The 27,929-nt window shown below is 34.0% G+C and overlaps 4 protein-coding genes and 1 non-coding gene across 5 annotated transcripts in view; 2 read left to right on the plus strand and 3 right to left on the minus strand.

Annotated features, from left to right (window-relative positions):
* Positions 1–246: 246 nt before the first annotated feature.
* Positions 247–2,211, minus strand: LOC102808037 (large ribosomal subunit protein bL33m-like). The gene is made up of 5 exons (XM_078014138.2): positions 2,089–2,211; positions 1,380–1,447; positions 928–946; positions 647–753; positions 247–514 (listed from the first exon to the last, which is right to left on the minus strand). The coding sequence occupies exons 2-5, from the start codon at positions 1,399–1,401 to the stop codon at positions 465–467; spliced, it is 198 nt and encodes a 65-aa protein (XP_077870264.1). The 5' UTR covers positions 1,402–1,447; positions 2,089–2,211; the 3' UTR covers positions 247–464.
* A 222-nt stretch (positions 2,212–2,433) lies between these two features.
* LOC100367031 (transmembrane emp24 domain-containing protein 10-like) lies at positions 2,434–8,079 on the plus strand. The gene is made up of 5 exons (XM_006823680.3): positions 2,434–2,776; positions 2,912–3,032; positions 4,066–4,136; positions 4,767–4,893; positions 5,397–8,079. The coding sequence occupies exons 1-5, from the start codon at positions 2,597–2,599 to the stop codon at positions 5,516–5,518; spliced, it is 621 nt and encodes a 206-aa protein (XP_006823743.1). The 5' UTR covers positions 2,434–2,596; the 3' UTR covers positions 5,519–8,079.
* TRNASTOP-UCA (transfer RNA opal suppressor (anticodon UCA)) lies at positions 4,428–4,514 on the minus strand. Its single transcript has one exon. It is a non-coding gene; the product is annotated as a tRNA-Sec (tRNA).
* On the minus strand, positions 7,970–12,180 carry LOC144363544 (uncharacterized). Its single transcript, XM_078014128.2, has 3 exons — positions 11,786–12,180; positions 9,417–9,591; positions 7,970–8,344 (listed from the first exon to the last, which is right to left on the minus strand). Exons 1-3 carry the CDS (start codon positions 11,991–11,993, stop codon positions 8,275–8,277), a joined length of 453 nt encoding a protein of 150 aa, XP_077870254.2. The 5' UTR covers positions 11,994–12,180; the 3' UTR covers positions 7,970–8,274.
* The window catches only part of LOC102810080 (serine/threonine-protein kinase Nek9-like), a 134,383-nt gene continuing 118,616 nt past the window's right edge, over positions 12,163–27,929 (plus strand). The window contains exons 1-17 of the mRNA XM_085505317.1: positions 12,163–12,370; positions 13,040–13,217; positions 13,865–13,920; positions 14,346–14,416; positions 15,093–15,198; positions 16,080–16,129; positions 17,132–17,213; positions 19,094–19,266; positions 21,373–21,478; positions 21,887–22,024; positions 22,910–23,054; positions 23,604–23,804; positions 23,990–24,036; positions 24,750–24,911; positions 25,757–25,865; positions 26,399–26,560; positions 27,562–27,729. Of these exons, the coding sequence (XP_085361443.1) occupies positions 12,227–12,370; positions 13,040–13,217; positions 13,865–13,920; positions 14,346–14,416; positions 15,093–15,198; positions 16,080–16,129; positions 17,132–17,213; positions 19,094–19,266; positions 21,373–21,478; positions 21,887–22,024; positions 22,910–23,054; positions 23,604–23,804; positions 23,990–24,036; positions 24,750–24,911; positions 25,757–25,865; positions 26,399–26,560; positions 27,562–27,729 (2,098 nt within the window). The 5' untranslated portion in view covers positions 12,163–12,226. The remainder of the gene's footprint in view (positions 12,371–13,039; positions 13,218–13,864; positions 13,921–14,345; positions 14,417–15,092; positions 15,199–16,079; positions 16,130–17,131; positions 17,214–19,093; positions 19,267–21,372; positions 21,479–21,886; positions 22,025–22,909; positions 23,055–23,603; positions 23,805–23,989; positions 24,037–24,749; positions 24,912–25,756; positions 25,866–26,398; positions 26,561–27,561; positions 27,730–27,929) is intronic.

Genomic DNA, 27,929 nt, shown 5'->3' on the forward strand with positions numbered 1-27,929 from the left:
TCTGCATTGAACTACATGTCAGGGGATAACAGTAATATTTTGATAATATAAACATACTTCGATGATATCTTCACACCTGTATATATGTTCAGCACCATCAATGAAGTTTGATTGACAAACCTCATTGACGGTGCTAAACGTCACTTACACAAAACCGACTAGTGGCTGTTATCGGCTTCATGCGTCAAGTATGAGAATTTTTGTTGAAGATTTGAATGAACAGGAAACTTGCTCAATATGGAAACATTTATCTCTTTTAACAAAAACGGTTTTTATGTTTTATTCAATTTAAAAACAATTTATATAATGATTTTTTCTGTATTGAGAGTGGTTCAGTTGTTATTGTGCCTATGCTTAAGCAGGAAGCAAAGGCTTCCCATGAAACAGTTGGAACACTGATATTCATCCACACTTCTGATAAGACAAAATACTGCAAATAAATATCTAAAACTTTCAGCTGTCTATCACATTGACTTGATCTTTTTCTTTTCAATAAATATTGCGTGTCTTCCCACTAAAAAAAAGAAAGAAAATCAATTTTAAAAAGACAATTTTATGTCTTCAATATTATAATAATTGTTTTTTTTCTCTTAAATTTCATATTTTGGAACAATAATTAATAAATTAATATTATGAGCTTTCTTACATCGCTTATCAAATTTTCTCAGGATATATTTTTCTTTGAGTCTGTTTCTCCTGTAAAACAGTTTGGAACCAGTTCCAGCTGCACTTTCCAACATGACAAGAATTGACCTGTGAAGGCAAGTAATGTAAAGGTTTTATAACTGCGGTCAATCTCATTAAAACTTAAATACATGTATTGTAATTTTTCTGTGACTGACCATGTGTACACCTTGCTTCATCAACAAAATATATTATCACATAGTTTTAAAACCTCCATGGATAGTTAGAGAGACAAATACTTACTTGCTTTTGGTCTTTGCCACTATTTAGATACAGTGTTGAGAATAGGTGGGGGAAAAAGGATGAAAATTGGTTAGTACAGTGTCAATAAAAAAAGCTGATTTTTGAGTTTTTAGTTATCAAAACAGACTGCACCACGACTTCAAAAAAAGGTAATTGTCACGGGATATAGTATATTTCTGTTGAAATGATTTAAACCAATTAATATTTACTACTATCAAGTTTTACTTTGATGACATACATGAAAATGAATTTTTGCAAATGTTAGTGATTCGATCACTGTCTTAAGCATTCCAATGTTTACTTGTCAAAATTGTGCAGTTTTTCCTGAATTGGCTCAGTTGTCTCTTACACAGTAATTTACGCTATTTGTATATTACTGTGCATAATTGTAGAACAATGGATATTATTTGTAAATTGACTTGTAAATCATCAATCAGTGAAAGTTTTCTTACTCTGGATACATGTCAGAAACATGGTAGCTTCTTGATGAAATAGCACCGTGCAAAGATAGTCAAAACTCCTGTGAATAATCATAAAAATAATGTTAATGCTGACAGAAACATAATGCCATTAATTTATTTTAATGGTTTCTAGAATTAGCATAATAATACAGTAATTACACCTTATTCAAAAGCTTGTTGTTCACATTTCACACCAAACAATAACCAAGATTATGTATTAAATGAACACATTCAAGTACCTCCAAGGAATCACAAATGGTCAGAATCAACCAAGAATATAATCGAACATCCCGAGCAGTTCAATAGATTTGGTTGTGGTTGTGTTTATCGTAGGGTTTCATCAAGTCACTAAATCACATACATGATTCTCTGTTAAACGGTCAGAGAATGACGATATTACAAAATCAATACATGATGTGAAGCATTTCCCATAAAGAGTTGGAAGGAAAGGCAGTGGTAATTAATTTTGTCCATCACAAATGTTATAATAGCGCAACACCTATCCCTCATCGATTTGCTTAACAATTTTTGAAAGTAAGTCATTTTATTTTAATCCAAGAGTCTTGTCTGATCTGTGCAAAGTGTTTTGGAATAGCCATTCCAATAGACAGCGCCCCCATCGTTTACGAGAATCGATCAACACATTTTTAAAAATCGAATACACAATACAAATTAAGATACGCAACCAATAAATACACACCTTAATGAATCAAATTTTCATCTGTCTGCCGGGTGTAAACATGCAGGTGTATAAAACGAAGTGAACAACGCCAAAATATCCAGGGAAACGAGACACACGTTGTATACCGGAAGTGATTTGGGTTGCTTATTTGTTTGTTGACACAAAACTCCATCAACGGAGATTTATAATTTGCTAGTATGGTATTAAAACATTAAAACGATTCTATTATAAAATTTTATTAAGTATTTTATGCGACACTGATAGTGAGAAATGAATATAGAATGGAAATAATTGATAATAAATTTAAAACTGCGGTTGGAGACATTAAATACGTACAAACATACAAGTTCGCTGTGTACGATCGTTACCGAAGATTGCCGAGCTCAGCCCTTGCCACGTTTGCTTCGTGGGTTCGCGGTTGTATCACATCTGTTAGAGTGGCGATATATTCTACAAAGTTGGACGGTGTTGATGCCTTCGTCAGCTATATCGTGACGGCAGAGACAATTCTTAATTTTTTTTTAAGATGAACATTTTTCAGGTGTTAATCGCTGTTGCGCTAATATGTTTCGTCGGCGTGCAAAGCTTGTCTTTTTATCTGCCTGTCAATAACAGGAAATGTTTGAAAGAAGAAATCCACAAAGATGTGTTAGTGACCGGTGACTATGACCTTTCAGATGCACCGGGACAGAAAACACTGCTTCACGTAAGTAGATGGCTCATACAACTCGTATCGCTATTCAGAGTTTCATTTTAAATTGGACAATATGGTTTTGCTCAGTTTAACTTTACCTCACCTTCAATGTTGTACATGATCTCAAATAATATTTTTGTTAACCAGGTTGCAGATTCAAATGGACACATATTGTACACGAAAGACGATGCAACTAAAGGAAAATTTGCTTTCACCACAGACGACTATGATATGTTTGAGGTCTGTTTCCACACTAAAATGGTTGCAGGTAAATATAATATTGAATTAATATTGAGCCATACATGTACACTACACTCACTGTGACTGTGCAACTGAATTCGATTGATTCATTGTAGTGATCAAATTTAGTTTGTGCAATACCGCTGCATTAGTACCAAACCTTACTTGTGTATCGCTAGTAAAATTACTAGTACTGTAAAGTGTATATTGGTACTATGAACCAGACATAGACGTAACATACTGCATGCATACTGAAACTATCAATGTATTATGACTTGCAATATGTTTGTAAATACTGACCCCTTAGCATTTGATCATTATAACATGTTATCTTTTGTATCACTATAAATGTATAGTAATGTATATTCGGGAATATAAATACAATTTTTAATTACATAACCCCCCCCCCCCCCCCCCCAAAAAAAAAAAAATAAAACACCCAACAACACATGAAATAAATGTTATAGCTGCACATTTTTATATAGTTCCTGTTGATAGTATTCAACTTCTATAATTGAGATTATTTTTCCTAGTTTTCTCCTAATTGTATGCATACATCTGTGACTGGTAAATGTTTAATGTATATGATAATACTAAATAAAAATGTTTTGTAATCTTAACACTAACTATAAATTGTATAATACAAATAAGTACAGGTGCTGTTTTCATGTTTAATTATGACCTGTATTGGCTTAACATTTGTCACCACCCTCCTTTATCAGAAATTCACAAAATAGCTTGGGACAAAAATAGACACATTTTTTGAGTTAAAACTGAAAATTGACTAAAATTTTGTCTGTTGGCTCAAAAATAAAGGTTCGTTTCCAGAAATATTGAAGAATACAAGAAAAAAAATGCAGAATAAATTGGGTGGGGAAAAGGTTAAGAAAACTGTGTATTAGTTAACCATGTTAAAAAGTAACGTCTTATTCATTTATAAGATGATCTCTATGATCTATATTGTTGTACCACTGCATTTCTATATTCTGTGGCTAGAAATCTCAATATCTTGTAGCTTGCATGTTAATTTCTGACACATTTAAATTAAATTCTGTTTCCAGGTGGAAGAGGTGCAGACAGAGAAGTGTCTCTTTATTTGAAGAAGGGTGTAGAAGCTCGAACCTATGATGATGTAAGTTTACCTTGCTCACTGTAATAACCTGTATTTGTTTTTGGACAAGTTGCTTTTCAATTTAATTTACCTTAATGAACAATGTCTGGTTTCAGGTACATGCAATGCAGGCATAGTTTAACTGGGAAGTCTAAATTTTACAAAAATAATCAATAATTCGGTTTTGCATCTGCAATTAGGTGCATGGGTCAGAGTTGTTTTCGTTAAACATATAAAACATTTGCCAATCCTGTTTGTTGTCTACTTCGAAAGTATAACTGATGTTGCAGTCGGTCTGTTTTTTCCCAAAGTCGCCCAGAAGGCGGAATTGAACCGCTCCGACGCTAATCGGCTACAGGTTTGAAGCCTGCACCCCAGACCACTGAGGCTCATCCGGGCACCCAGGGGGAAGTACTTGCCTGCTATAAGTATCCCAACTTATCAGTCAACATTTTGGTCATGGTTTCATAAGCCTGTATTCTGTGAATATTGTTCCACAAGGTGCATTTTGCATGAATAGATGTTCAGATTGCTTGTTAGTATTTTTATTAGCACATTTGTGAAATTTTGAGACTCCCACTGACCATCGATCTTAATTTCTAGGGCTGATTGCATATTTGCCTCAATTTGCATAAATTATGCTAATTTCAGATTGCTAAGGCGGAGAAGCTGAAACCTATGGAAGTTGAACTTAGGAGACTAGAGGATCTCTCAGAGTCTATTGTAAATGATTTTGCTTATATGAGAGCCAGAGAAGAAGAGATGAGAGATACAAATGGCAAGTAAAATATTATTTATGTCATTTAAAAAAAAATGATTTCTGACTTATTGGACTTTGACTGCTATGTGTTACAACACGTATTGTTATTACTAAACATAACCATCCACCAATCACGAATTGACATGTCTCCTTACAGAATTGTTAATCCTTTTTTTATGTTCACCATATGGTTTATGAAAGAAATTTGCATTATGATAATGCTTTATTGGCATTGTTTCATGTGAAGTATTGAAGCCAGTCTCTCCCCTAACCTGTTGATCACACTCTTGTAAATTGGATCCCAAAACAAATTGAGTTTTGAGTAAACACTCTGTGCCTGTCGGTTAATATAAATTTTTTAATTTTTGCATCAACCATGACTTCTCTATTTTCACTTTATGGGTCTATCTTTAAAGACAGCAGTAGTAGATTATTGATTGCATTAAATTATTGAATTATTGTTGTTTGTGTTTTTAGAAAAGGTATGATTGACGATAATTTTTTTTGTATTTTTCTTGCAGAATCAACAAACTCAAGAGTGCTGTATTTTAGCATTTTCTCCATGGTTTGCCTTTTAAGTTTAGCAACGTGGCAAGTATTCTATTTGAGAAGATATTTCAAGGCCAAGAAATTAATTGAATAATTATTGTATTACAAATGCAAGATGTAAATTGTGACAGACAGCAATATTGTCTTAGAGAAATAATACTATTTTCCAGGCACATTTCTGTTCATCCCATTTTATGAAAAGTTGCAACGGTGCAAAATAATTATCTCTGTGCTTCAAAGAAGTTATTTCTGTAAGACAGACTGAGCGAAAAAATGTCACAGGATGAATAAAGTTGGGGAAATTGTACGACACTGGGGAAGAATATAACCCTAGTCGGTGAAGTGCTTGCTTGCATGGGATATCTTGGCCATAGTGGTTATTCCTGTCTGATTCCATACATACAAAAACTAATAGTTGAATACTAATAATTAAGTTTCTTTAAAATGCTAGTGATTTTTCTATTTTGAGTGTCACGGTCCGTGTCCAATAAAGCTTGATAACATAAAAGAATGCATTTGTTACTACCTTGATGTAAATTCCCTGTCTGTCATCACAATGTAGAATTGTACAAATGTACTATTTCTGTGTCGGACAAATGGGAGTATGCTCTCGGCTCACTCAGACTAGAGTTTGTTAAATTTATATTTCAGAACATGTATTGAATTGACCTGATGTGCACTATGGGAAGGTACTCCTGAGAAATGGAACTTCCAAACCCCATGATTCTTTGCACTTGACTGACTAGGTTATTAATGTAAATGCATTAGTTACTCAGTTTTAATTTTGTTATATTCCATAATAACTTGCAAATTTAAATTGAATAGTTATCAATGAAAACTAATACTTTTACAGTATCACAAATCTGTGTTGATACACATGTGTGACTGGATTATTCAATGTCATCCCAGATTAGTGGCTGAACAAGTGTTTTCCACCCACATTCTTCAATGCCACAGTAAACTTGTATTTTTCATATCAGTTTTGTAGCAGCTTCAATACTTCCTTACTCAATGATGTAGAATTCAATAAGTCAGTTTTTGAAAAAAACAACTATGCATAGTACGCATAAATCTCGAATAACCTTTTTTTTAAAAAAAAGTTACAAAAATCACTTTTGGACAGTATTTTATTAATGTTTTAATAATCCATTTAGGATTTCTGAAATATTTTTTTTTGTTTATTTAACTTTTCTTGGCATTTGCTACAATTTATTTGTGTTTGAATTGTGTATTTTCTCACTGATGACAGTGTAAAATAAATTAGACAAGTAGTTGAAATATCACTTGTCCACAGTTAGATGTATTCATTTAAAGTACCTTTGAAATGCCTTTAGTTCCCTACAATCAAAACACCCAGCTAATATCTATTTGAATGCGAGTAGGGACAGTGTTGTACAATTTCAAAGCCTTGTAAATTATGCAACTACTAGTATTTGCACATTCACGAGCACATTATGAACATAACATTTTAATGAAAGCATGTACAGTTAGTGTAGCACTTTATGTAACACTAGTGTAAACATTGACAAGTCAAAATAACTCTATCATGTCCATATTTTATTATTTTACAATGTCGCTCATGGAATTCTAAAAGTAAAATTAATAATATTCGTCAGTTATGGGTTGATACAAGGTAAAGATGGGCATTTCACAGAGAGATGTGCAGTGATTGAGTTAACATTTTGTGAAGTGAATATTTAGTTTCATGTATCTTAATCACAAATGGTACCCCTTATTGGTCAAAAAAAAGTAATGCAGTAATTGCTCTATTAGGGTTCAAAATACAAAAATTTGATTGATGAATAAGTTTCAGAAAAAACTTGTACAAACCAAAGTACAGAGACATTTTGCAGTGTACATTTTATATTTTGGTTTAGATGGGTTCCCACTTAGAAATTTGGTACTCTGTACATGTGTATGAATGTAGACAACCGAGTTACCAATAGATACTTCACCCCTCTCAAAATCTAAATGGAAATCAGGTAATGTCCATTTATTATTAGCATCAAACATGTGCATCCCTAGCTCATCTGTTTAGTTCATTCACGCTGTCAGTGTTGGACCGACCCCTCCCCCCCCAATGGTTGACAAACTAAGAAAAACAATCTGAATATAGGCAGACATTTATTTGATTTATATCAGCACTGCAGGGTCATGTACCAGAGCACCCATTGCCTTGTAGGAATTGCAATGTTTTTAAAACCAATGAGGTAGAGGGCCAAGCCTTCAATGCATTGGTACACATTTTTTTAAGGCGGGCAATGTCCGCCATGTGAAATAACTGTTCATTTTTTCTGCCATCATGTCTTGTGTTTATCAGTTTACTCCTTGATGCAAAGTTGGTACCAATGTTATTGTGTGTAATATCAACATATTCCCACTTATTGGCTACATTTTGTGCAGCTGTAGCATTGTTATATTTAATGAATTGAAAATATTGTAGTTAAACATGTATCCATTACCCCCCCCCCCCCCCCCCTGTATAATTTCATATGACAAGTCATTTTGGATGTACATGCTCTTGCACACCCAAGTGATTAAAATATTTTAGAAAACTGAATGAATAATTTTATTCTACTAAACAACTGAGGATATTTCACAAGGTGTACATGACTGTCAATAAAGCATTATCATAATGCAAATTTCTTTAATGAATGATGCAAGAGTCTGTGTTTGCATACAGTAATTGAATGTTCCCCCTTCTCCAAACTACAGTAAGCACAACAACAAATGTCTTGCTTGTTCACACACACTGAAGATCATTAACTTGCTGGTTTTCAGAAACAATGTCGTTTAATTCAGAGTGAATGTTCAGCTGAGAAGGATTTACTTGATACCATTCAAGTAACCTCATTGTTTGTGATTGTCTTGATCACTTTCTTCGGCCGAACATTGTCTGTTGCCTACACCACCAATGAAGCTGAAAGAGGATAAAAATGGATTGTCAGTACTTGTACATACGGTAATCAAAACAATATTAATTGACCAATGGGAATTCTAGACTATCTATAGTTATGGTATACAAGTTCAAAATGCCAACAACTCTGAACAAATTAAAGTGACAAAAGCTGTAACTTTTTAATAAATTCTTTCCTATGTCAGTTTGTTTGGCTACTGAAAGTACAACATGTAGGCTATATACCAATGGCGTACAAAAAATCGACGCAGGTTTACGTTCAGGTCTCCAGAGGTGCCATCTATTACAATCCAATTTATTCAAGCAAACCTCTGGGATTTTGGTACAAGATGACAACTTATGCTGTGTGAAATACATTGCCGATGATTGTATGTGTAATTCCCAATAATAGTGTGGGTTGTGCATCATAATTTCATATGGTTCCCACCATAGGAATGATTCCAACGAAATGGGGACTACCCGGTACTTGACACTTAGTTTTCACATTGCAATTAATGTGATAATAGTCCTGTGTAGAGTCATTTTGTCTACGCAATTGTGTCTAAAAACAGTATTTTGGTAAGCTACTGTCGCTTTAAGCTATGTGTACTCGCAACAACATTCTGATTGGCCAAAACTCTCAAAAACCAAATTATTTAAATCTTAGCTACGTACACATGAACCACTTGTACACCTGGTTTGTATCCCCCATGACCATGGTTTAAATAAATACATGTAGTACATTGATTTTTTTTTTTGGTCGGGCTTTTTGGTAGAGCTTATCAACTTACAAGACCTCAAACAAACAAAATTTTACTGGTAGCGTGCAGAGCACCAAAAAAAAGTATGTGCCAACCCCCCCCCCCCCCCACCACCTATTTTGCCATGGCACAGCGCCCTCTGTTGACGAATAGATTAAACCTGTAAAATGCAGCACCTAAAACAAAATGTTTGATTATCGAAAGGAGTATAAATTGAAGAAAATGGCTTTCATTTTTAACAAGATTGCAAATAAAATGATGTGATGATCTATAGTTGCAATCGTACAAAATGATGAGAATTAATATTTCTTCACTAAACATGTACCGGTACTTACCATGGGCCAAGTATTTCATTCAGAGGTACAGATGGTGGTGTTGCTATTGGTTTCAGATCAAGAGTTTTTTCGATGGACGGTAACTGGGATGGTTTGAAATGGGAATATCTGTATTTCAAAGGTTGTTCTGTTAATCCATGCACTGTTAATCTGTCTTTGAATAAATCTGATGTTCCTGGGGGAAAAAAGGGTTATAAAAAGTTCATTCTGTTTATCATAATGTTAATTGTTTTTTTGTTTTTTTTGAGAACATATTGCTATGTTCACAGCAATGTTACCATATATATGGTAATGAAGCTATTTTCCAAGCATACCAACAGAGGGCAGTATGTCTGGTTTCTTTATTGGGTTGCATCCCAAATAAATGTTGACCATGGTCTGTTTGAAGTTAAAATGCACCACCGAATAACAAATATGAGTATGATGACTAACCGAGAAAGAAAAATAGAAAATCTGACAAAATAATGAGCAATTGTTTTTGCTTTTTCAAGATGACATATTTCCATATTATAGAATATTTATATTGGTTGATTTCACTTCCAAATATGCTGCCACCACTAAGTCATCTTAACATTACTAACTGTTACAAATGTCTTCAATGTTAATGTCTGAATATTTGCATAAATTCTATGTTGGCATTAACCAATAATAATGAACGCATTAAGAAAATAACATATTATTAATTTGGCCTGCCTCTGTCAGATTTGTTCATTTTGTGATGATATCCTCAATTCTCTATTTTTGGTGAATTTTTTTGTAACAACTCAATTGCTTTGATACTTGGTAAGTATGGCTCAAATTGAGATGGCAGTTTCCAAAAAGAAGTCTTATGGGTACGTGTCGCTTGTTCCAATATTTCGCTATCTTCTTGCATATTAAAGTATCAGAAGATTTTAACATTTATTTTATACTGAAATACAAAGACTGTAGGTTACCAAATTACCATTTTTTTGTTAGCCCAACGCCAAGTGTATTCCAAGTGCAATGTAAAAACAACACAGACCATCTCGTTCCTAACTCTTCTGTTCTCAGCGTACTGTAAATACGTTAATTATTTATTAATTTCGCTATTATCATTGATAAGTAATTTGCTAAAATAAATCTATGTGAACATGTTAAATAACAATAAAACTCCTTGAAAAATTTGTAAAATTAAAAAACAGTGAATATGCTAAAAACATTACATTAGTGAAATTAAATATCAGTGAAAATAAACAGTTTTATAGTAGTACCACAGGTTTGGGGAGATTTTGAACATTAGATGTCATCTTGTTCATGTTTTCATTATTACATGATACCGAAAATGAAATTTGAGTCAGGAAAAAAAGTACAAAATGTCACGAAAAAAAAAAGTTGAATAATTAAGCTTTTTTGCACTGGTTTCTATAGTGTGAATTTATTTTGTCATATCTTGAAATATTGCTTGGTAACATGGTATGAGAAAGTCGCGTGATAGCTCATAATACCTGTAGGTATAATGTCTAAACTGTTCAGCTATTACCTATAGTGAGTTTTTCAATTACTAGAAGCCACATTTTAAGCTAAGGAAACAAGATTTTTTCACTGGAATTAGAGAGGACTTCTATAGTGTCAGGATTGTTGATAAATTGAAAATTAATTTCCTGCATCAATGGTTGTTGTATCTTCAGTAATTTTTTTCAAAAACCTTTTAGACATACTCTACAAGAACATCAAATACTCATCAGTACACACAGCAATGTAAATCAATCAGATATGTAATGATTTAGACTTTTTCTTGTCAACAGCTAATGATCAGCTACAGTCTATGTAGCCTTCCAAAGTACAAGAGGAGTATGTATAGTATATGGAGCCTAAAACTATTAATTTAACTATACAGTTAAAGGGTGATACCGGTAGTCGTCGCGCCATGCATGTGCAGATATATGGGTCTCATATAAACAAAGATGGCGACTTTGACTGTTGTGCAAATCAACGAGTACAAAATGAGACGTTACCAGGCTTTAATTAGGTATTGTTAGGAAGGTATCAAAGGAGTCCCCGGCAGTATTCAGTGCAAGTGCGCCCAGGTCAAACCTCATACTTGTGATTTCCTATTAGAAAAGTGCAAATGGATTGTGGGAAAATCAATGTTTATCAACAGCATTAATGTCGCACATGCACAGCGCAACGACTGCCATCCTTTGAATTAGTGATAATAATAGTTTTTCATTTATATGGAATAAGAAGTTCTGTCCCATAATGCATTGCACATACAAGCAGAAACATGCTAAATGGTGTAAAACTTAAAGATATCAATGTATTTATTGGACTAGGCCAAGTTCAAGAACAACCCTTCTCATCAGGCAGGACCAAATGAAGGAGTAATGACCATTTATTATAATGCTCACCAGCTTTGTCTTGGTTTCCATGGTGATGATGTTGTTGCCCAGGTGACAGGTGATCCAAACCAAGTAACGTCTCAGGCTTCACACCTGCAGTCACTGCTGCATCAAACTCTGACCAAGACTTTACCACCCGCGGTTGTGACATCACCAAGAATTTTGAAAATGAAATAAAACTAAAAGTTTTGAAAATAACTTTCTTTTGTAAAAGCATACAGCCAGGCAATATGGAGATCACACTCACATGGACATATTCTGAAGTGGGATTGCGTTCTAAAAAATATAGTTTTTTAACAATTCGTGCGAGTACGTCGGAATACGGTGCCAGAAAGTTTACATGTAAAGTATTGAAATCCCCGCTGGTCGTTTTCAACCACAACGCTGATGCAGTCGACCCAGTGACCCCAATATTTACTCAACTGCGCATGGGCAACAGTTGTGTCAAAAATGGCAGCGGAAGAAAGCTTGGAATCGACTGGTGGCTCGATTTCGACAGCGATTCTTGAAAGTGGTCAGGAAGAACAGTACATACCAGTTCGAATTCTTGGCAGAGGGGCTTTTGGCGAAGCTGTTTTATATCGGAAAGTTGAGGTACGTCATTACTCCTTTCATATCATCACCGTGACGAAATGTTATTATTATCCGTGAATACATTTTTTGAACAACATTTCCCTTTGCTGTTTCTCGCGAATTTTTAACATGTAAATAGTCCTGATAAAAATAATACAATAGTTTTCGATGCGGTGTTGAAAATCATCACTGCATTATTCTGACAAGTTTATTATCTGTACATCAGGGCTTGAGGACATTGCCTGGTAACCAAATAATTATGGCTCAACTGTGTTGTTTACATTAGCATTAACACACTGATCCAACGTTTCAAGTTAATTCAACAGACATGATCTACTGTTTTGAGTTAATTTTATCATCTATATACATTGCAAAGCACAGATAACAAATATTATCTGTAGAAAAATGTATACACAATGCATTCTTAGCGAAAAATGAAAAACATGATAAGTGATATCTTGTCCACAAATGATTTTTAATTTTATTTCATTTTTTGTTTGTTTATTGCTACATATTTCTAAAGATGCAATAAAGTTATTATAGACAGACGTGATCGTTGTGATGGGTTGTATTCAATTTAATCAGTTTCTGGAAATGTATTTTTTATGAGTTTATATTCTTGCTCATTATACGGCATAGTTAAAGGGACACATAATGTAACTTTTGCTTTTTTGAATACATAATATTAAGGACAACTCTCTGGTAGTATGGAAGGAGGTGGACCTGACAAGATGCAGCGAACGAGAGAAACGAGATTCCCAAAATGAAATAGAAATTTTATCTCTTCTGAATCATCCAAATATTACAAGTTACTATAACCACTTTTTGCACGAAGAGACGTTACTGATTGAAATGGAATACGCAAATGGTAAGAGTACTGTACGGGAGATGGCATGTGTCAAAGCCTTATAAATTGATTATGAAAAACGTTTCATTTCAAGTATGGAGATGAGGAGGGGGAGGGGAAATATGGTCATTCACAAACCTTTTCCCAATAGCTGAGTTCTAGGTTAGCTGGTTGTTAGTCTATTAAGTGTACAACATTGCCAATGTAATTCAAAGATTTTAGTGTTCTGCCTTAACTGTGTAAAATATGATTATATTTTCATTCTAATAATATTGATGAAGCTGTGGAAAATATGGAAATATGTTAATTATATATGGATGTTTCTGAGGGGCTAGAGTCAATAAAATAAGCTTTCAAATTTCAACTGGCATTTTTAAAGTTTAATTAATCTAATGATCTTTCACATGATTTAGCTTTTTGCAAAATGTACCAGCATTTTATTTGTCTCTAGGAAAATATGAAAAAGTGTCTAGTTTTAAAAAAAAACCTGTGAGTTGATTGTATTTTTCATTTCTTTTGCAAACATTATATTCAAAACCTCTATGAATATAATGCTGCTGAATTCGAACCAGAAAATGAATCTGAACCTAAATCTGAACCCAATGCCAACTTCAGCTTCGTTATTATAGAAAATGACAGATTTCTTATACTATGCATTTAACCATTAGGTGGTACATTGTATGAAAAGATTATGAATCAGAATGGCGAACTTTTTGCAGAAGAGGTAAGCGTGATGCTATGTTTCTAGTGGTTTGCTTGAGCTGTGCCTTGACACAGCTTTGAGAACCATACTCACTTCAGATCGGTCAATTTACAAGTATACATGGTATAAAAGTTGCATTGGTATGAAGATTATAGTGCTTCTTTATATGGCTGTTTAGTGTGTCAGTAAATTTATGCATTACTAATTGATTCATTGATTTTAGCTTAACCACCCAATACGTAGATCTGTTGTGAATATACTTATTATTTAAATTGAACTGATGTTCATGTTATGATTAGATGTCAAAGTCAAGTTGTTGATTGTACCACACATCAGATTCTGGAGACCTGGTTCTTAACTAATAAAACACATTTTCTGCGGAAAGCAAAGCTTGATATAATTTATTTGACTATGAAACAACAAAAGCATGAACATTTTATTTTCAGCTTGTAATATGGTACTTATTTCAAATCGTGTCCGCTGTGATGCATATTCATGAATACGGAATTCTACATAGGTAAGTACACCTTTCACTTGTATGTACACTTGCAATGTGTGCATGAAATAAGGTCAACAGTTGTATTCATCTGTTGCCTGGCACTAAATAGTTTGTTTTAAAAGTCTGCTGCTACATTTATTTCACAATCTTCCCTACAGCCCTGGCCATTTACAGAGAATTGTTAGGACACTCGGAAGTAAAAAAAGTTTAAAAATAGAATGCAGAATAAATTATGCACACCAAAGCAAAGAAGAAAATGGTTTTCTTGGAGAGGTCTTTACCAACTTTGTGTCAACATTTCATTAGCTATTCAGTAACTCCATTCATCGTTGAAATGACTCAGGACTGCATTTCTCTGCATTCATGCTTTTAACATGTTCAAATTTTTACATTGTTTTTATACATGTGTGATAATATAGTTGTGTGATAATCAATTTAAAACAGAAATGTTTGCTTTTAGTTCTTTGATTGGAGACTTCTTTGAAGGTTAATAAAATGTCGCATGGTACGTTAAACAGCCTCAATAAGCTTTATGCTGAAAAATACATAAATTAACAATAAGTCAATATCATGAAAACTTTTATTATACCCGTTTACTTCCTTATATATATTTAACGGTGAAGTTACTGTATTCCTCTGTCATTATTTGCATGTAACCTGTACGATGGTACATTTTTTTTCTCTCTTCTTACAGGGATATAAAAACATTAAATATTTTTCTGACCAAATCGGGACTGGTAAAATTGGGTGATTTTGGCATCTCTAAAGTACTAGATAATAAAAGCCAAATGGCGGACACGGTAAGTGTGTTGTCAAATTATAGCTCAAATAAAAAAAAACATCAATTGATGATCCTTCACCACTTTATCATCCTATATCGATCCTTCTCCATTTGTTAACAAAACATATGAAGCAAATTGGCAATGTTATCTAACAAAAAAACATAAATTTCGGGAGAAAAAATCTAACTGTAAAAACTAAACTGAGGACTTATGAAAAATTCAAAGACTCTTATAATTTTGAAAAATACTTTGATGTGTTGAATTTGAAACAAAGAATTTCCAGGATCAAACTAGTAATCCTAATTTAGCATTATTATTATTATTCACATCTGTTATGCTGCTCACATTTATGTATAAAGACTCCTGTGAAATCTATTTAGAGATATCAGCCATATTTTTGACATTTTTTTTCATGTTTGGTAATATGCATGTGCCAAAATTACTTTTGCACTGATAAGTGCTTAGACACATGGTGATTTGTTATGTGACATGTATATATGTATGATGTAATGACCAGCTGTCTTGGTGCTATTTACTCCATGTGTGTTGATTTGATACCACAATAGTCATGTTGGAGCAGCCTTTTATGGTTTGAAACATGCCACCTTTGACACAATATTCCAGCTCATTGTCCAGTGACCTTACATGCCTAAAACCAAACATCCATGTGAAATGAACAATTTTTTCTGACCTATTGGTGTTGAGTTTAGACAGGTTTTACTGTAAGATCTCTGTAAAACTGAAAACACTAGATAGTAACTGTGTTTTTGTTAGCAAATTCACTTGGACAAGTGAATCCACCCATAAGGTCACCATGCCAGGCTGTATGTACATGCATACAAGGTGGATTATATGTGTTTACAATCCTTTATACTTCACTGTTTGTATTTCTTTTTCAGCTCGTTGGGACACCATATTACATGTCACCTGAAATAATCAAAGGCGAAAGGTGAGCAAGTGACTCTTCTCTGACCCTAGGCACTTCTGCATCCATGTTTGTCAAATCCTTCTAATGCCAGTAAAGTAAAGTGAGTTTATAAACTAACTACCGGTAGTCCAACTAACCAGATCTTAATGTAGTTGTTACATTAGCATGTACATATGTATGAAATAGTAAATGTAGCTCTCCATCCTTGTTGTGACCAATTATTGTGACCTTAAATTTAATAATAATAATAATTACTTTATTATTATTATTGCGTCCTTCGAAATAGAATGTTTCTATCAGTTAATAGCAATAAAGACTAGTTGTGATAACTAATATGAATTTAACACAGTCAGGTCAGTTATTAAATTTTTAGCATTCAAGGAGCCACCAGTTGTATTTATAATATAAGAGTACCGTACCGGTAGTTGATATTTTAGTTAAACTTGTCAGAACTGATGCATGGGTTAGTCAATGATTCATTGACGTTAGAATTTCATACAATATACGGTAATCCACAATATAATCTTATTTTATCGACTTTTATTCTTCACCAATGTTAAACAGTGCTAACCCCCACTATAGAAACCATATGGATCAGATATTGACTGATTCATCAGTGTTGAAATCAAACATTCCTTGAATCAGTTGTTACTTAAAAAACCAGTCCATGAACTAATTTTTCATATTTAAGAATTTTTAATAGACAAAATTGTTCTAATATTAAGTGTAGTATTGTTACTATATTCATGTACTGTTAAAGCATATATTTTTACCGAATTTTAATTTCACTATTTTAAGCAATTTCCTTGGGTTTTTAATACACACACATGACAGGGGAACAGGTTTTATTGTGTGTTTTTTCTGTTCACATGGATTTAATTCATCAAATTTTACTTATTAGCGAAATTAAAAACTAATGAATAATTATTGCATATTTAGTATCTAACATAGCATGTTTTTGACCCCTACAAACATAGTTCAAATGCATGGTATAATGCATGTTATTTCTCATTCTAATATTAGGTATAATTCTAAAAGTGATATGTGGGCTGTAGGATGTGTCTTGTATGAAATACTCACACTAACCAGGACATTTGATGCATCTGTAAGTAATTATTAATAAACAAGTTTTGTTTCTACTAACAATATGTAAGTTGTGTCATGTAAGTTTTTTTATTTTTTTTATATGATTAATCTTTATTCAGATGGATAGACTGACCTCTGATTGCATGTATGTATGGGGGTCTAAAAACTAACTCTGCGACGCGATTGTGCGACTCGCCAAATGTCGATTATTGCACTCTGCGACAGGATCGCAGTGTCACTCTGCGAAGAGTACGATTCCTATTGGTTGGTTGGTCGAACAGCGCGAATCCCAATGGTCGATCGATGTAAGGGTACACAGCATGCCTTATAGAAATGTTCAGTTTTAAATGGTTATTTCGCCGACTGCTCGCGAACTACGGTAAACAAGTATTTATCGACGACATGCCGCACGGTTCGGTAATCAGCAAGTATTTAACATTGAGTCGCACAATCGCGTCGCAGAGTTAGTTTTTAGACCCCCATACATACCTCCTGATTGTGTGTGTGTGTGTGTGGGTACATACAAACTTCACACATACATCATACATAATATTGCACATCAACTTGTTTCATGATCTGATTCAAGATGGCTGAATTGCAACCATTATTGTGCTGAAAAATCATCAAAATTTCTGGCATTTGAAACCAGGTCTCTGTCTCTGTTGTACCTACATTAGACATTATGGGCTCCTGATGCACGTCATTGTGTTTTTCAGATCGGATTCAAAATGGAAGAGTGGCAGACATTTTGTTTTAATGAATGTGGCTCTAGTGCCATATCTCTGACATACTATGACTGATTATTTTCAAATTTTTATCTCTGAGCTGAGCTTATCATATGAGTGATTGTCCGTCGGCGTCGTTTTCCGTGTCAATGTTTTACTTTTCCGACTTCTTCTTCAAAACTATAAGCCTGAATGCTTTGATACTTGGTGTATATGTACCTTGGGTAGGCCCAAGATTTGTTCATTTCATGATGATATCTTCAATTCTCTAACTTTGATGAATATTTTTGTCATTTTTGGTAAAAAGTGATATTTTCGACTTCTTGTTAAAAACTGTAAGTCTGATTGCTTTGATATTACATATATAGGTACTACATGTGGACCTACATGTATCTCACATTTGTTCATTTCGTGGTGATATCTTCAATTATCTAATATTGATGAATATTTTTGTCATTTTTGGTGAAAAGTGATATTTTTGAATTCTTGTTGAAAACAGCAAGTCAGATTGCTTTGATACTATACATACTGTTCATTTTCTAATGATATCTTCAGATCTTTAATTGAAATGTGCATTGCTAATGGCGGAGCTATCTCAGCCGACAGGCTGCTTATATATATTCATTATACATCATGTCATAGATATACGGATTTATTGGTTTAATGATCTGGTTTAAAATGGAGGATCGGTGGTCTTTTGTTTTAATTAATGCTGTTCCAGAGCAATATCTCTCAATATGGACAAGTACTTGTTTGACGATATGAGGCAAGATGACTGAATGTCATCATTTTAATGGTAAAAAAACATCATAATCAAACATCAGCTTCTGGATCAATATCTCTGACATTTACTATAAACAAAACTGTACATTTAAATTTAATACCTAACAGGGACTGTGCCATGGATGGCTTGTTTCTCTGGTTTTTGTATTCAGAAGATGTAATTCTATGCGAGGTAGTGTGCTTGCCTCGCATATAAACGATTCTTCATGCATTACATCGCTGTAGATTGTTATGTTAAATGAAAGAATATTGTTAATATTTTTGGGGGAATATATCAAATACTGCAGATACTATGCCTTGCCATGCAAGATTCACCCACACATGAATACTGTTAAGAACTTATATCTATATTTGGTTATTTTATTACCATGTCACATTATTTTCTCAACAGAATCCCCTCAAGCTGTGCTATGAAATAGTGAAGGGAAAATTTCAGTCGCAGGTCAACTCTCAGTACTCAGATAACATGCAGGCATTGGTACGCGAAATATTACAGCAGGATCCAACGAAAAGACCGTCTGCTGAACAGATCTTATCTTATCCCATACTCAGCAGTCTGGGAAAGTAAGTATGAGCCAGCTGTTACTGTTGTTTTCACATGGGCACCCTTATACGTTCTCCTTCCTGTTCGATGAAGACGATTTTAATCCTTCTTACAGCGGGTGCAAGATATTTACATACACTTAACTCCTGCACTCGGTAGGCAATTACCAAGGGACTTTGCTCTACCCCAGACCACAGGGACTGTGCCCAGACACTTTCCTAGACACTAGACCGTGGAAATGCTATTTAAATGAACGATCTTAATAAACGGACCACAGCTAGTAGGATATAACAATTTTTAGATTTTTCGTGATTTCTCAAAGATATCACTGAACCTGTGAATAAAATAAATGGTTACGCAAATTAACAAGGTTTTTCTAATACCAGTTTGTGTATTCACAATTAGAGGTCGCTATTGAGCTTATTAGGGAGTCATCATTGTTTTTCTTTCCTTTTTAGTCCCTGTTCCATTTAGTCTCCGTCCGTGTATCCTTATGTGTGTCTGTGCGTCTGTCTGGAGTCATATTTCGGAATCTATTGAACCGATTCTGTTCATTCTTTGCATGTGCCTAGTACTTTATGTGGGGCATATGCACATGCAGTGGTTTAGCGATTTGTTTCAAAATGGCCGACTGGCAGCCATCTTGTTTTTTAGAAATGCTGTATTTTGGGCATGCTTTTTCAGTTTTCATTCAAATTTGGTACATAGATTATACATGTTAGAATACATGTCATATGACCGTACGTGCATCCGTTTGTCCGTCTGTGGCAGCCATCTTGTTTTTTGAAAATGTTGTATTTTGGACATAACTTGGTACATAGATTATACATGTTAGGATACATGTCCTCCGACCATCCGTGAATCCGTCCGTCCATCTGCGGCAGCCATCTTGTTTTTTGAAAATGTTGTATTTTGGACATGCCTTGTCAGTTTTCATTAAAACTTGGTACATAGATTATACATGTTAGGATACATGTCCTCTGACCGTCCGTGCATCTGTCCGTCCGTTTGTGGCAGCCATCTTGTTTTTTGAAAATGTTGTATTTTGGACATGCCTTGTCAGTTTTCATTCAAACTTGGTACATAGATTATACATGTTAGAATACATGTCCTCTGACCGTCCGTGCATCTGTCCGTCCGTTTGTGGCAGCCATCTTGTTTTTTGAAAATGTTGTATTTTGGACATGCCTTGTCAGTTTTCATTCAAACTTGGTACATAGATTATACATGTTAGAATACATGTCCTTGACAATTTCTTTTGCAATTGGATCAAAATTGCCGACCATGCAGGCATCTTGTTTTTTTCTTTATTAAAATGTGGTATCTTGGACATGCTTTGCCAGTTTTTATTCAAATTTGGCATATACTTTATACAATGTACATGTTATGATACATGTCCATGACAATTTGTTTCAAATTCGGATCAAGGATGGCCGATTGACAGCCATCTGACATTTTGGCCTTACTACTATATTTCCAAGATTTATGTACCATTTTGATTCGTATTTAGCACATAGATCATACACTTTGTTTCATAATCAGATTAAAGATGGCCGAATAACATCTGTTTTTATTTTTGGCCATATTACTATATCTCTGTCACCAATGTATCATTTTCATTGATATTTAGCATGTCATAGATGGATACATGTTCATGTCAATTCAATTTGCAATTTGATCAAATATGGCCGACTGGCGGCCTTCTTGTTATTTTAAAATGTGATAACTTGGACATGCTTTCACTTGCGTTCTATGTTTTTTGTTGCTATGTCTTAAACCAGAGGGGTCGTCATGCAACACGTGTTTGAATGAATTTGATGTAAATAAGCAATCTGTTGTGTACGCCACTTGGGACTCAAGTTTCAAGGACAAACTCGCAAAAAACCCTTCATTTCAATATGACGAGCACAAAGAGAAGTTTCAAAAATTTAACGGGGACTGTGTCATTTTCAATGACTTGTTGAATTTTGATCTGATAAATATATTCACTCTGATTATTAAACTCAAAGAAGACATTACAACCATTTTATTTGATAAGCATGTGAACTTATTGATGACTGCAGGAATGCACCCTTCTTGCAATGCTTTTCTCTTAAAATATTTGAGATGTACTTCTGTCATGACAGGGAGATGGAACATAAAGTCAAAGAGTTGAACTCTGCATCCAGAAAATTACGAATGTCTGTCAGCCAGACCGACACAATACCAGTGGTCACTTCCAAAACCAGTGAGGTCAGTACCTTTCTAGAAATACTAAATGCAAATACGTGAAAGAACTTGTTCAGTATGAGGTTGTTTTTTCTAATGATATTTCATTGTTCACAGAGCATGTATTACTTGACACTCGCTCATTTCTGAGCCTTCTGTGTTCTATGTTGCCATCAGTCAAAACAAGTTAAATTAATGCACGCTTTGAACTTAATCAAAAGATGATCTTCGTCACATTTCATGTACCGGTACCGTACATGAATATCATATTTGCGTACTATTATCTTATAAATTCTTCATAATAACAGACGCATAATAAATATAATAGAGCGATATAAATTCATGTCTATTCCTACACATGTTCTATAGACGAGTGAGTTTCATTTTTCGTTTAATCTGCCATGCATATAAATGACGTTTTATTGTGTCCAGGTATATTATTTTGGTGGTGGAAGACAAATACCACAGAAGCTAGATACCTTTACAATTGGAGATAGCGCATTACAAGTATCCATTTCAAGCTGCCATTTTGCCGTTGTTACAGTTGAAAAAGAACTCTTCACATGGGCTGTAAGTATTTAATTATCATTACCTTGCTCATGTGATGAGGAAATTTAATAACACCTTAAGATAGTATGCTACACAGGTGTGAATAGTGGCCATTTTTATACTGAAAACTCATCAAAATCAAGGATTTCTCGGCTGTTTACAGATGGATTTTGTTCAAACTAGGTAATAATATACATTGGACATTATGGATGCCTTGATGCACGCAATTTTGTTTTTCAGATAAGATTCAAAATAGCCAACTGGATGAATGTGGTTCTAGTTCTAGTTCCATATCTCTGACTAGCTTTGACTAATTATGTTCAAATTTTAAATATTCATTATACATCATGTCATAGATATACAGATATATTGGTTTGACGATTCTATTCAAAATGGCCGAATGGTGGCCTTATTTGTGCTAAAAAATCATCAAAAGTCAAGCATTTCTGTTATTCTGGAACTTTCTCGGTCTTGTATGGATGGAATTGGTTCCAACTTGGTACATACATTATGGGTTCCTGATGCACGTCATTTTGTTTTTCAGATCGGATTAAAAATGACCTACTGGCAGCCATTTTCTCTTAATAAATGCAGTTCTAGTGCTATATCTTTGACATGCTTTGACTGATTTTATATTTTATATATTCAATATATCATGTCATAGATATACAAATGTATTGGTATGACAATCCGATTCAAAATGGCTGACTGGTAGCCATTTTGCTTTAATTAATGCTGTTCCAGAGCAATATTTCTCATAATGAACAAGTACTAGTTTTTACTTTTGAGTAGTCTTCTATCTCAACAGAGGTTACTTTTGTTTATTCACATCTTCTAAAATTTTGTGGAAATTATATGCCATTTCTGAAGGGAATTCATTTTTTGTTAATTTTGTAATAATTTTAGAATGTCCAAGGAGGTCAGGGGATGGTTGGTCAGCTAGGTCATGGTGACACTGCCTCATACAGAATGCCAAAAAAAGTTGCAGCATTACAAGGTCAAGGTGTTGTAAATGTCTCCTGTGGAGAAGAATTCACTGCCTGTGTTAACGGTAAATCTTATTTCATTTATTCTTTATTTATAGATTGTACCCTGGTAGTCTGTTATGCCAACACTTCCACATGGTTCTGTTTTTAGAGTAAACTTTGCTGTAATCTACTTTTTTGGTCATCTTTTTTGGAGAGCTGTCTGCAGGAGTTGAGTCTGCAATCTCCCTGATGCTGGGTGGACATTCTAACAATTAAGCAACACATCACATATCTTTTACTCTTTTACCATGTTTTTAATTAATTATTGAATGCCTTCGCAAACTTTTGTTATTTCACACAAAATGAAACTTTTGATCAAAACAATGGGAATGGGAATGAATTTTTCAAAAAGCCAAGGAGTGTTCTATTGGCCCCAAATTAACAAAAATCATAAACAAAATGTATGTCCAAGATGTTGCATCAAAACTAATTGTAAGCTTTAAGCCTCCCTTGACATATTTAGAGATTTATACTTTCCTGAAAACATGTCTACCATGTTTTGTACTACCTTAATTACCATCATTCTTGCCACAGTTGTCTCTTGATGTTCGTTAGTTTTCTTTCCCCTCCAGATAATGGTGTGCTATATACGTTTGGTTCCGACTACTACGGCTGCCTGGGCTGTGACAACTCCCATGGAGATGAGGTTCACACGCCCCTACCAGTTGATTTCTTTCTTAAGAAACCCGTTGAACAAGTATCATGTGGTGACTGCCATGTTCTAGCATTAACTCAAGATGGAGAGGTATATTCGTGGGGATGTGGGGAATATGGTACGTGTGGGGTAAAGTATATACGGGTACTTGTACGCATATGATAAATATGCTTGAATTAAATTAAATAATAGTGTGGTGATGCAATTGGGGGGGGGTTAGCACAAGTATTACTTCACTAATTATTTCTGTATAGGTTTATCCATTGCATCTGTATATAGTAACCTTTTTTTCATTCCTCGCAGGTCGTCTTGGCCTCGGTTCTGAGGATGATTTTTCACTGCCACAAAGGGTAAGAATTATCACATTATGATAAAATTTGTATCTTGTTTGTTCTGTGTGAGAGTATATATAATATATAAAGAGTACTGTCATATTTCCGCTGATCGTAATTTTGTGATTTAATAATTTTATAGCTTCGGAGAAGCCAGAATATTGTGAAAATTGACGTGATTCCTGTGTATCTGAAAATCATTCACTAGTACAAAGTTTTGAATTTGCAAAAATTTTTCTCTTAATGAAATTAAAAGTCACATCTTAAAAATACACGTCCCTCTGTATAGGATGCTACAGTTAAAAAAGTTAAAATTATTTAATATATATTTTATCATGAAAATTCATCATACATAATATAAAATACAACATTGAATCAGTTTATAAAATAAAAATCTTATATGATGTCATATATGTATTGCATGTATGTGTGTAATATTTCAATCTACCACTGCTTCACTATTTAATAAAGTGTCAATCTTTGTGGCACATGTTAGATATGGGTCCCATGCGATGTATACAACTTGAACACACGTGTGTGATGAATATCATTTTAATATTGCTGTAATGACAATTACCTTGTCATTTTGGTTAGAAATTATTATCACTGTAACTCAGCAATCAAATGGAAATGCTGATAATAAAAATTATTGGTACCATTAAAATGTTTCTGGTGAAGGTTTGATTAACGCTTAGATTCTCACTCTTCTGATTCTTCTTTCCTGTTGCTAGGTGCCAATACATGGAAAGAGGACCATTGTATCAGTATGTGCCGGTCCAGATACAAGTTTCTTTCTGACTGCCAGGGGTCGACTGCTAGCGTGTGGTAGTAATGAGTTCAATAAACTTGGGCTTAATAATGTAGCATCAGGTCTTCGAAAACGGCAAGTTAAGGTAAGTGGCTGTGTCATCAAACTGTGATAATTGATGCGATCATGATCCATATATTATTTATCATATTTGAACACTGTAGCTATTTGTAGCTGCTTGTTAACTGTGTGGAGTACATCTACCACAGACTTCACAACTTAGAATGTGAGTCCCACATAAATTTCATCATCATATCATTTATTGGACCCCCAACAAACTGGCATCAGAATAAGGGTTCAGGGAGTATATAATTTGAGTATAATGCAATAACTGTGTACATGTATTGAATTCATAGATTTGTTAAACACTCAGTGTATGCTCGGTGTTAAATCGCATGGTTATAGATTTTTTGTAGATATCAAGAATAACCCTTGTTTTTTTCAATGCATGCCATGCCATGCCATGCTATGCCATGCCATGCCATGCCAGCAAATACTGTCAATAGAGTCCAATTTGTGTGGTACTTTTATGTTTGTCTATTACAGTCTTAGAAATAGTTGGCAGTTACAAATGTAGTTAGTAAACTTGGTTCCTAATTTGGCAATATTTTGCTCTGTTAGATGCATTTTCATAAACAACAGAGTTGAGTCTACGATCAAAATGAGTCGTATTTTTATAATCCAGAATACAATACCGGTACATGCAACTGTTGGATTACATACACTTCTATTAGAGATACACTTCAGATGTGAATGAAAAATGCACGAAAAGTTTGCATAATAAAATTAAGTTTTAGAAATGCATTGTTCATCCCTACTGCAATATGGATTGCTCCAAAGTTGTATGTGAGCAGCAAGACGGCTCCATCACGTCTAATGGGCTGTCGAAAGTTGTCAGTGAACTAATACATGTTGCATGTTTTTCTTTAGGTATCGTATGATATTCCCATAAAACACACTCCCGTCACAGTTAAACCACTGAATAGATATCAGATAGTGGCTGTGTCTGCTGGTAGGACACACACAGCTGTCATAGATGGTAAGATCATGTACATAACTTGTGTTGCCTGAATTTCTTTCTTAGATTGTTCTATTTTTACAGCAAGGTAAAAACAAAAGGATATTGCTAGTTGGCCATAGAGGGCGCATTACTTAAAAAAACAAACAAAAAAAACAAAAAAACAGAAATTTAATTCACCAGGATCGTGTTCTACTGATACCAAAAAATTACTAAGCACCTTTGGAAATAAAGCCACTGTGCTTATTGTGACATAAATTATGTATATGGTTATAGTATATTGTATAATTAAGATCATAATACTATTTCTATGATATGAAAAGAAATTTTGTGAAATCACAAAAGTCAGGATTACAATATGTAATATTAATTTTGTCTACAATTTAAACAGAATTAATCCATACATATTTGAAAAATTTGAAGAAGAAAACTTAAGCAAAAGCAGGTTCACTCACAGAATTGACCATCCTTGATTGTATGCATTGTTTTTGTTTCAATTTGATCAAAATTAATCTAGGTCATTGTCAGCTGTCATATTCCTTATTTTTTTCTAGCTTATGGTAGACTGATAGTATTTGGATGTAATAAATATGGTCAGTTAGGTATTGGTGATTTCAAACCAAGGAATTGTATCTGTGAAGTTGGAGGTCCTTTGGTGGGACAGCGAGTTGAAAAAGTGGGCTGCGGAGATAGTTTTACAGTGGTATCTACCTCAGGTAATGTAGATCTTTATCGTAGCTGCCAAGAATTCTTTGAACACCATATTGTGTCCCGCCAAAAACTTTATTGAAACATTATTTTGTATTTTTTGACCAAATTGACATCATTTTCCATTATTAATAAATTAAAAAAAAAAATTCTGGAAAAAGGAACACAGGTTCAATTTTTTGAAAATGACAAAATTTGTCTTTGTTTTCTGTATGCTATGTTTGTATAGTTATCACTCATCTATTCACTGTTAATGTTGATTTCTCACTGCCAAATTTTTTGTTTTGCATACTTTCAAATGTATTCAAAGACTTATAAGATATGGGTATGCAAGTATTGTGATATGCATTGAAGATCTCACACAAATTGAAAATGATCACAAAATCAAAAGACAAATAAACCTAAATAAGTCTGTGAAAGAACTGGTTAGAGTTTGTCTCAGGCTTGGGTATGGATTGGGGTGTCATACTTAGCAGAGCAGCCGCTTTGCTGTGATCTATTGAAAGTAAGCCTCCAAGACCCGTTGGATTCGTTTTTTTTAGTTTCTATGCGACAAAGCATTATTAATAAAACAATGTATGAGCACTGTTAATAACGCTTCTCATGGTTGGCAAAATATGCAAAAATATGACATCACAATATGACATTGACACTACCAGACCTGGTATACTTTCTTTAGTTTTCCATGTTTATATATTTAGCAATTGTATTTTTTTATCAATATGAAATGTAATTGAAAACTCGTGAAAAATGAATAAATATTTCGGTTTATGCAATCAAACCTTTCCAAGTGTCCACTATGTTATGTGATTAGCATTGGTTAGAAATTCATCTCATTGACACACACAATAAGATTATCATTGCATATCATTGTACAGAGATAGTTGTATATATCCTCATCTTGTAAAATCTTTGCCATACCTATTGTTTTTTCTTCTTTTCATTGTCAGTGGATGGCCCAATCAACTTTATAAATAATGAATAAAAACAATTCACTATAAACTTCCAGATAACTATATTTATTCATTTGGAAATTATGAAAATGGTCGACTTGGTTTGGATGTTGATAAGTCTCTTAAGAAGAAAGATGCTGTATGTACGCCAAGACCCATATTTGGTACGCTGCATGTTGTGCCTGACATTGCCTGCTGTCATTGGCATACCATTCTAGTTGTTGGTAAGTAAATTTTATCACACTTTCTAGTGTCTGAGTGAAACCAAAGATGGTGTATGATGACATGATTGTCGTGTTAGCGGTTTCTCAGATATAGGATTTCTGTCTGTAACATGATTGCAGATTTGTGTTTTGATTGTTTCTTTTGTATGTGGCTGGGTTCTTGTGATTTGGTGTGGTTTTTTGTCCAGTAAACTTGATTT

The sequence above is a fragment of the Saccoglossus kowalevskii genome, chromosome 2 (assembly GCF_978046115.1).
Source record: "Saccoglossus kowalevskii chromosome 2, keSacKowa6.1, whole genome shotgun sequence".
Lineage (NCBI taxonomy): Eukaryota > Metazoa > Hemichordata > Enteropneusta > Harrimaniidae > Saccoglossus > Saccoglossus kowalevskii.

Bases quoted from the DNA above. Each gene is read 5' to 3' on its own strand.
- LOC102808037 (XM_078014138.2), bottom strand. From the start codon at position 1,401: ATGTTTCTGACATGTATCCAGA. The intron at 515-646 runs GTAAGAAAGCTC...TCTTTTTTTTAG, and splicing joins GAGAAAATTTGATAAGCGAT to TGGGAAGACACGCAATATTT.
- LOC100367031 (XM_006823680.3), top strand. From the start codon at position 2,597: ATGAACATTTTTCAGGTGTTAATCGCTGTTGCGCTAATATGTTTCGTC. The intron at 3,033-4,065 runs GTAAATATAATA...TTCTGTTTCCAG, and splicing joins CCACACTAAAATGGTTGCAG to GTGGAAGAGGTGCAGACAGA. The intron at 4,894-5,396 runs GCAAGTAAAATA...TTTTTCTTGCAG, and splicing joins AGAGATGAGAGATACAAATG to AATCAACAAACTCAAGAGTG.
- LOC144363544 (XM_078014128.2), bottom strand. From the start codon at position 11,993: ATGCTTTTACAAAAGAAAGTTATTTTCAAAACTTTTAGTTTTATTTCA. The intron at 9,592-11,785 runs GTGAGCATTATA...TTTTTCCCCCAG, and splicing joins TGGAAACCAAGACAAAGCTG to GAACATCAGATTTATTCAAA. The intron at 8,345-9,416 runs GTAAGTACCGGT...ATCCTCTTTCAG, and splicing joins AATGAAATACTTGGCCCATG to CTTCATTGGTGGTGTAGGCA.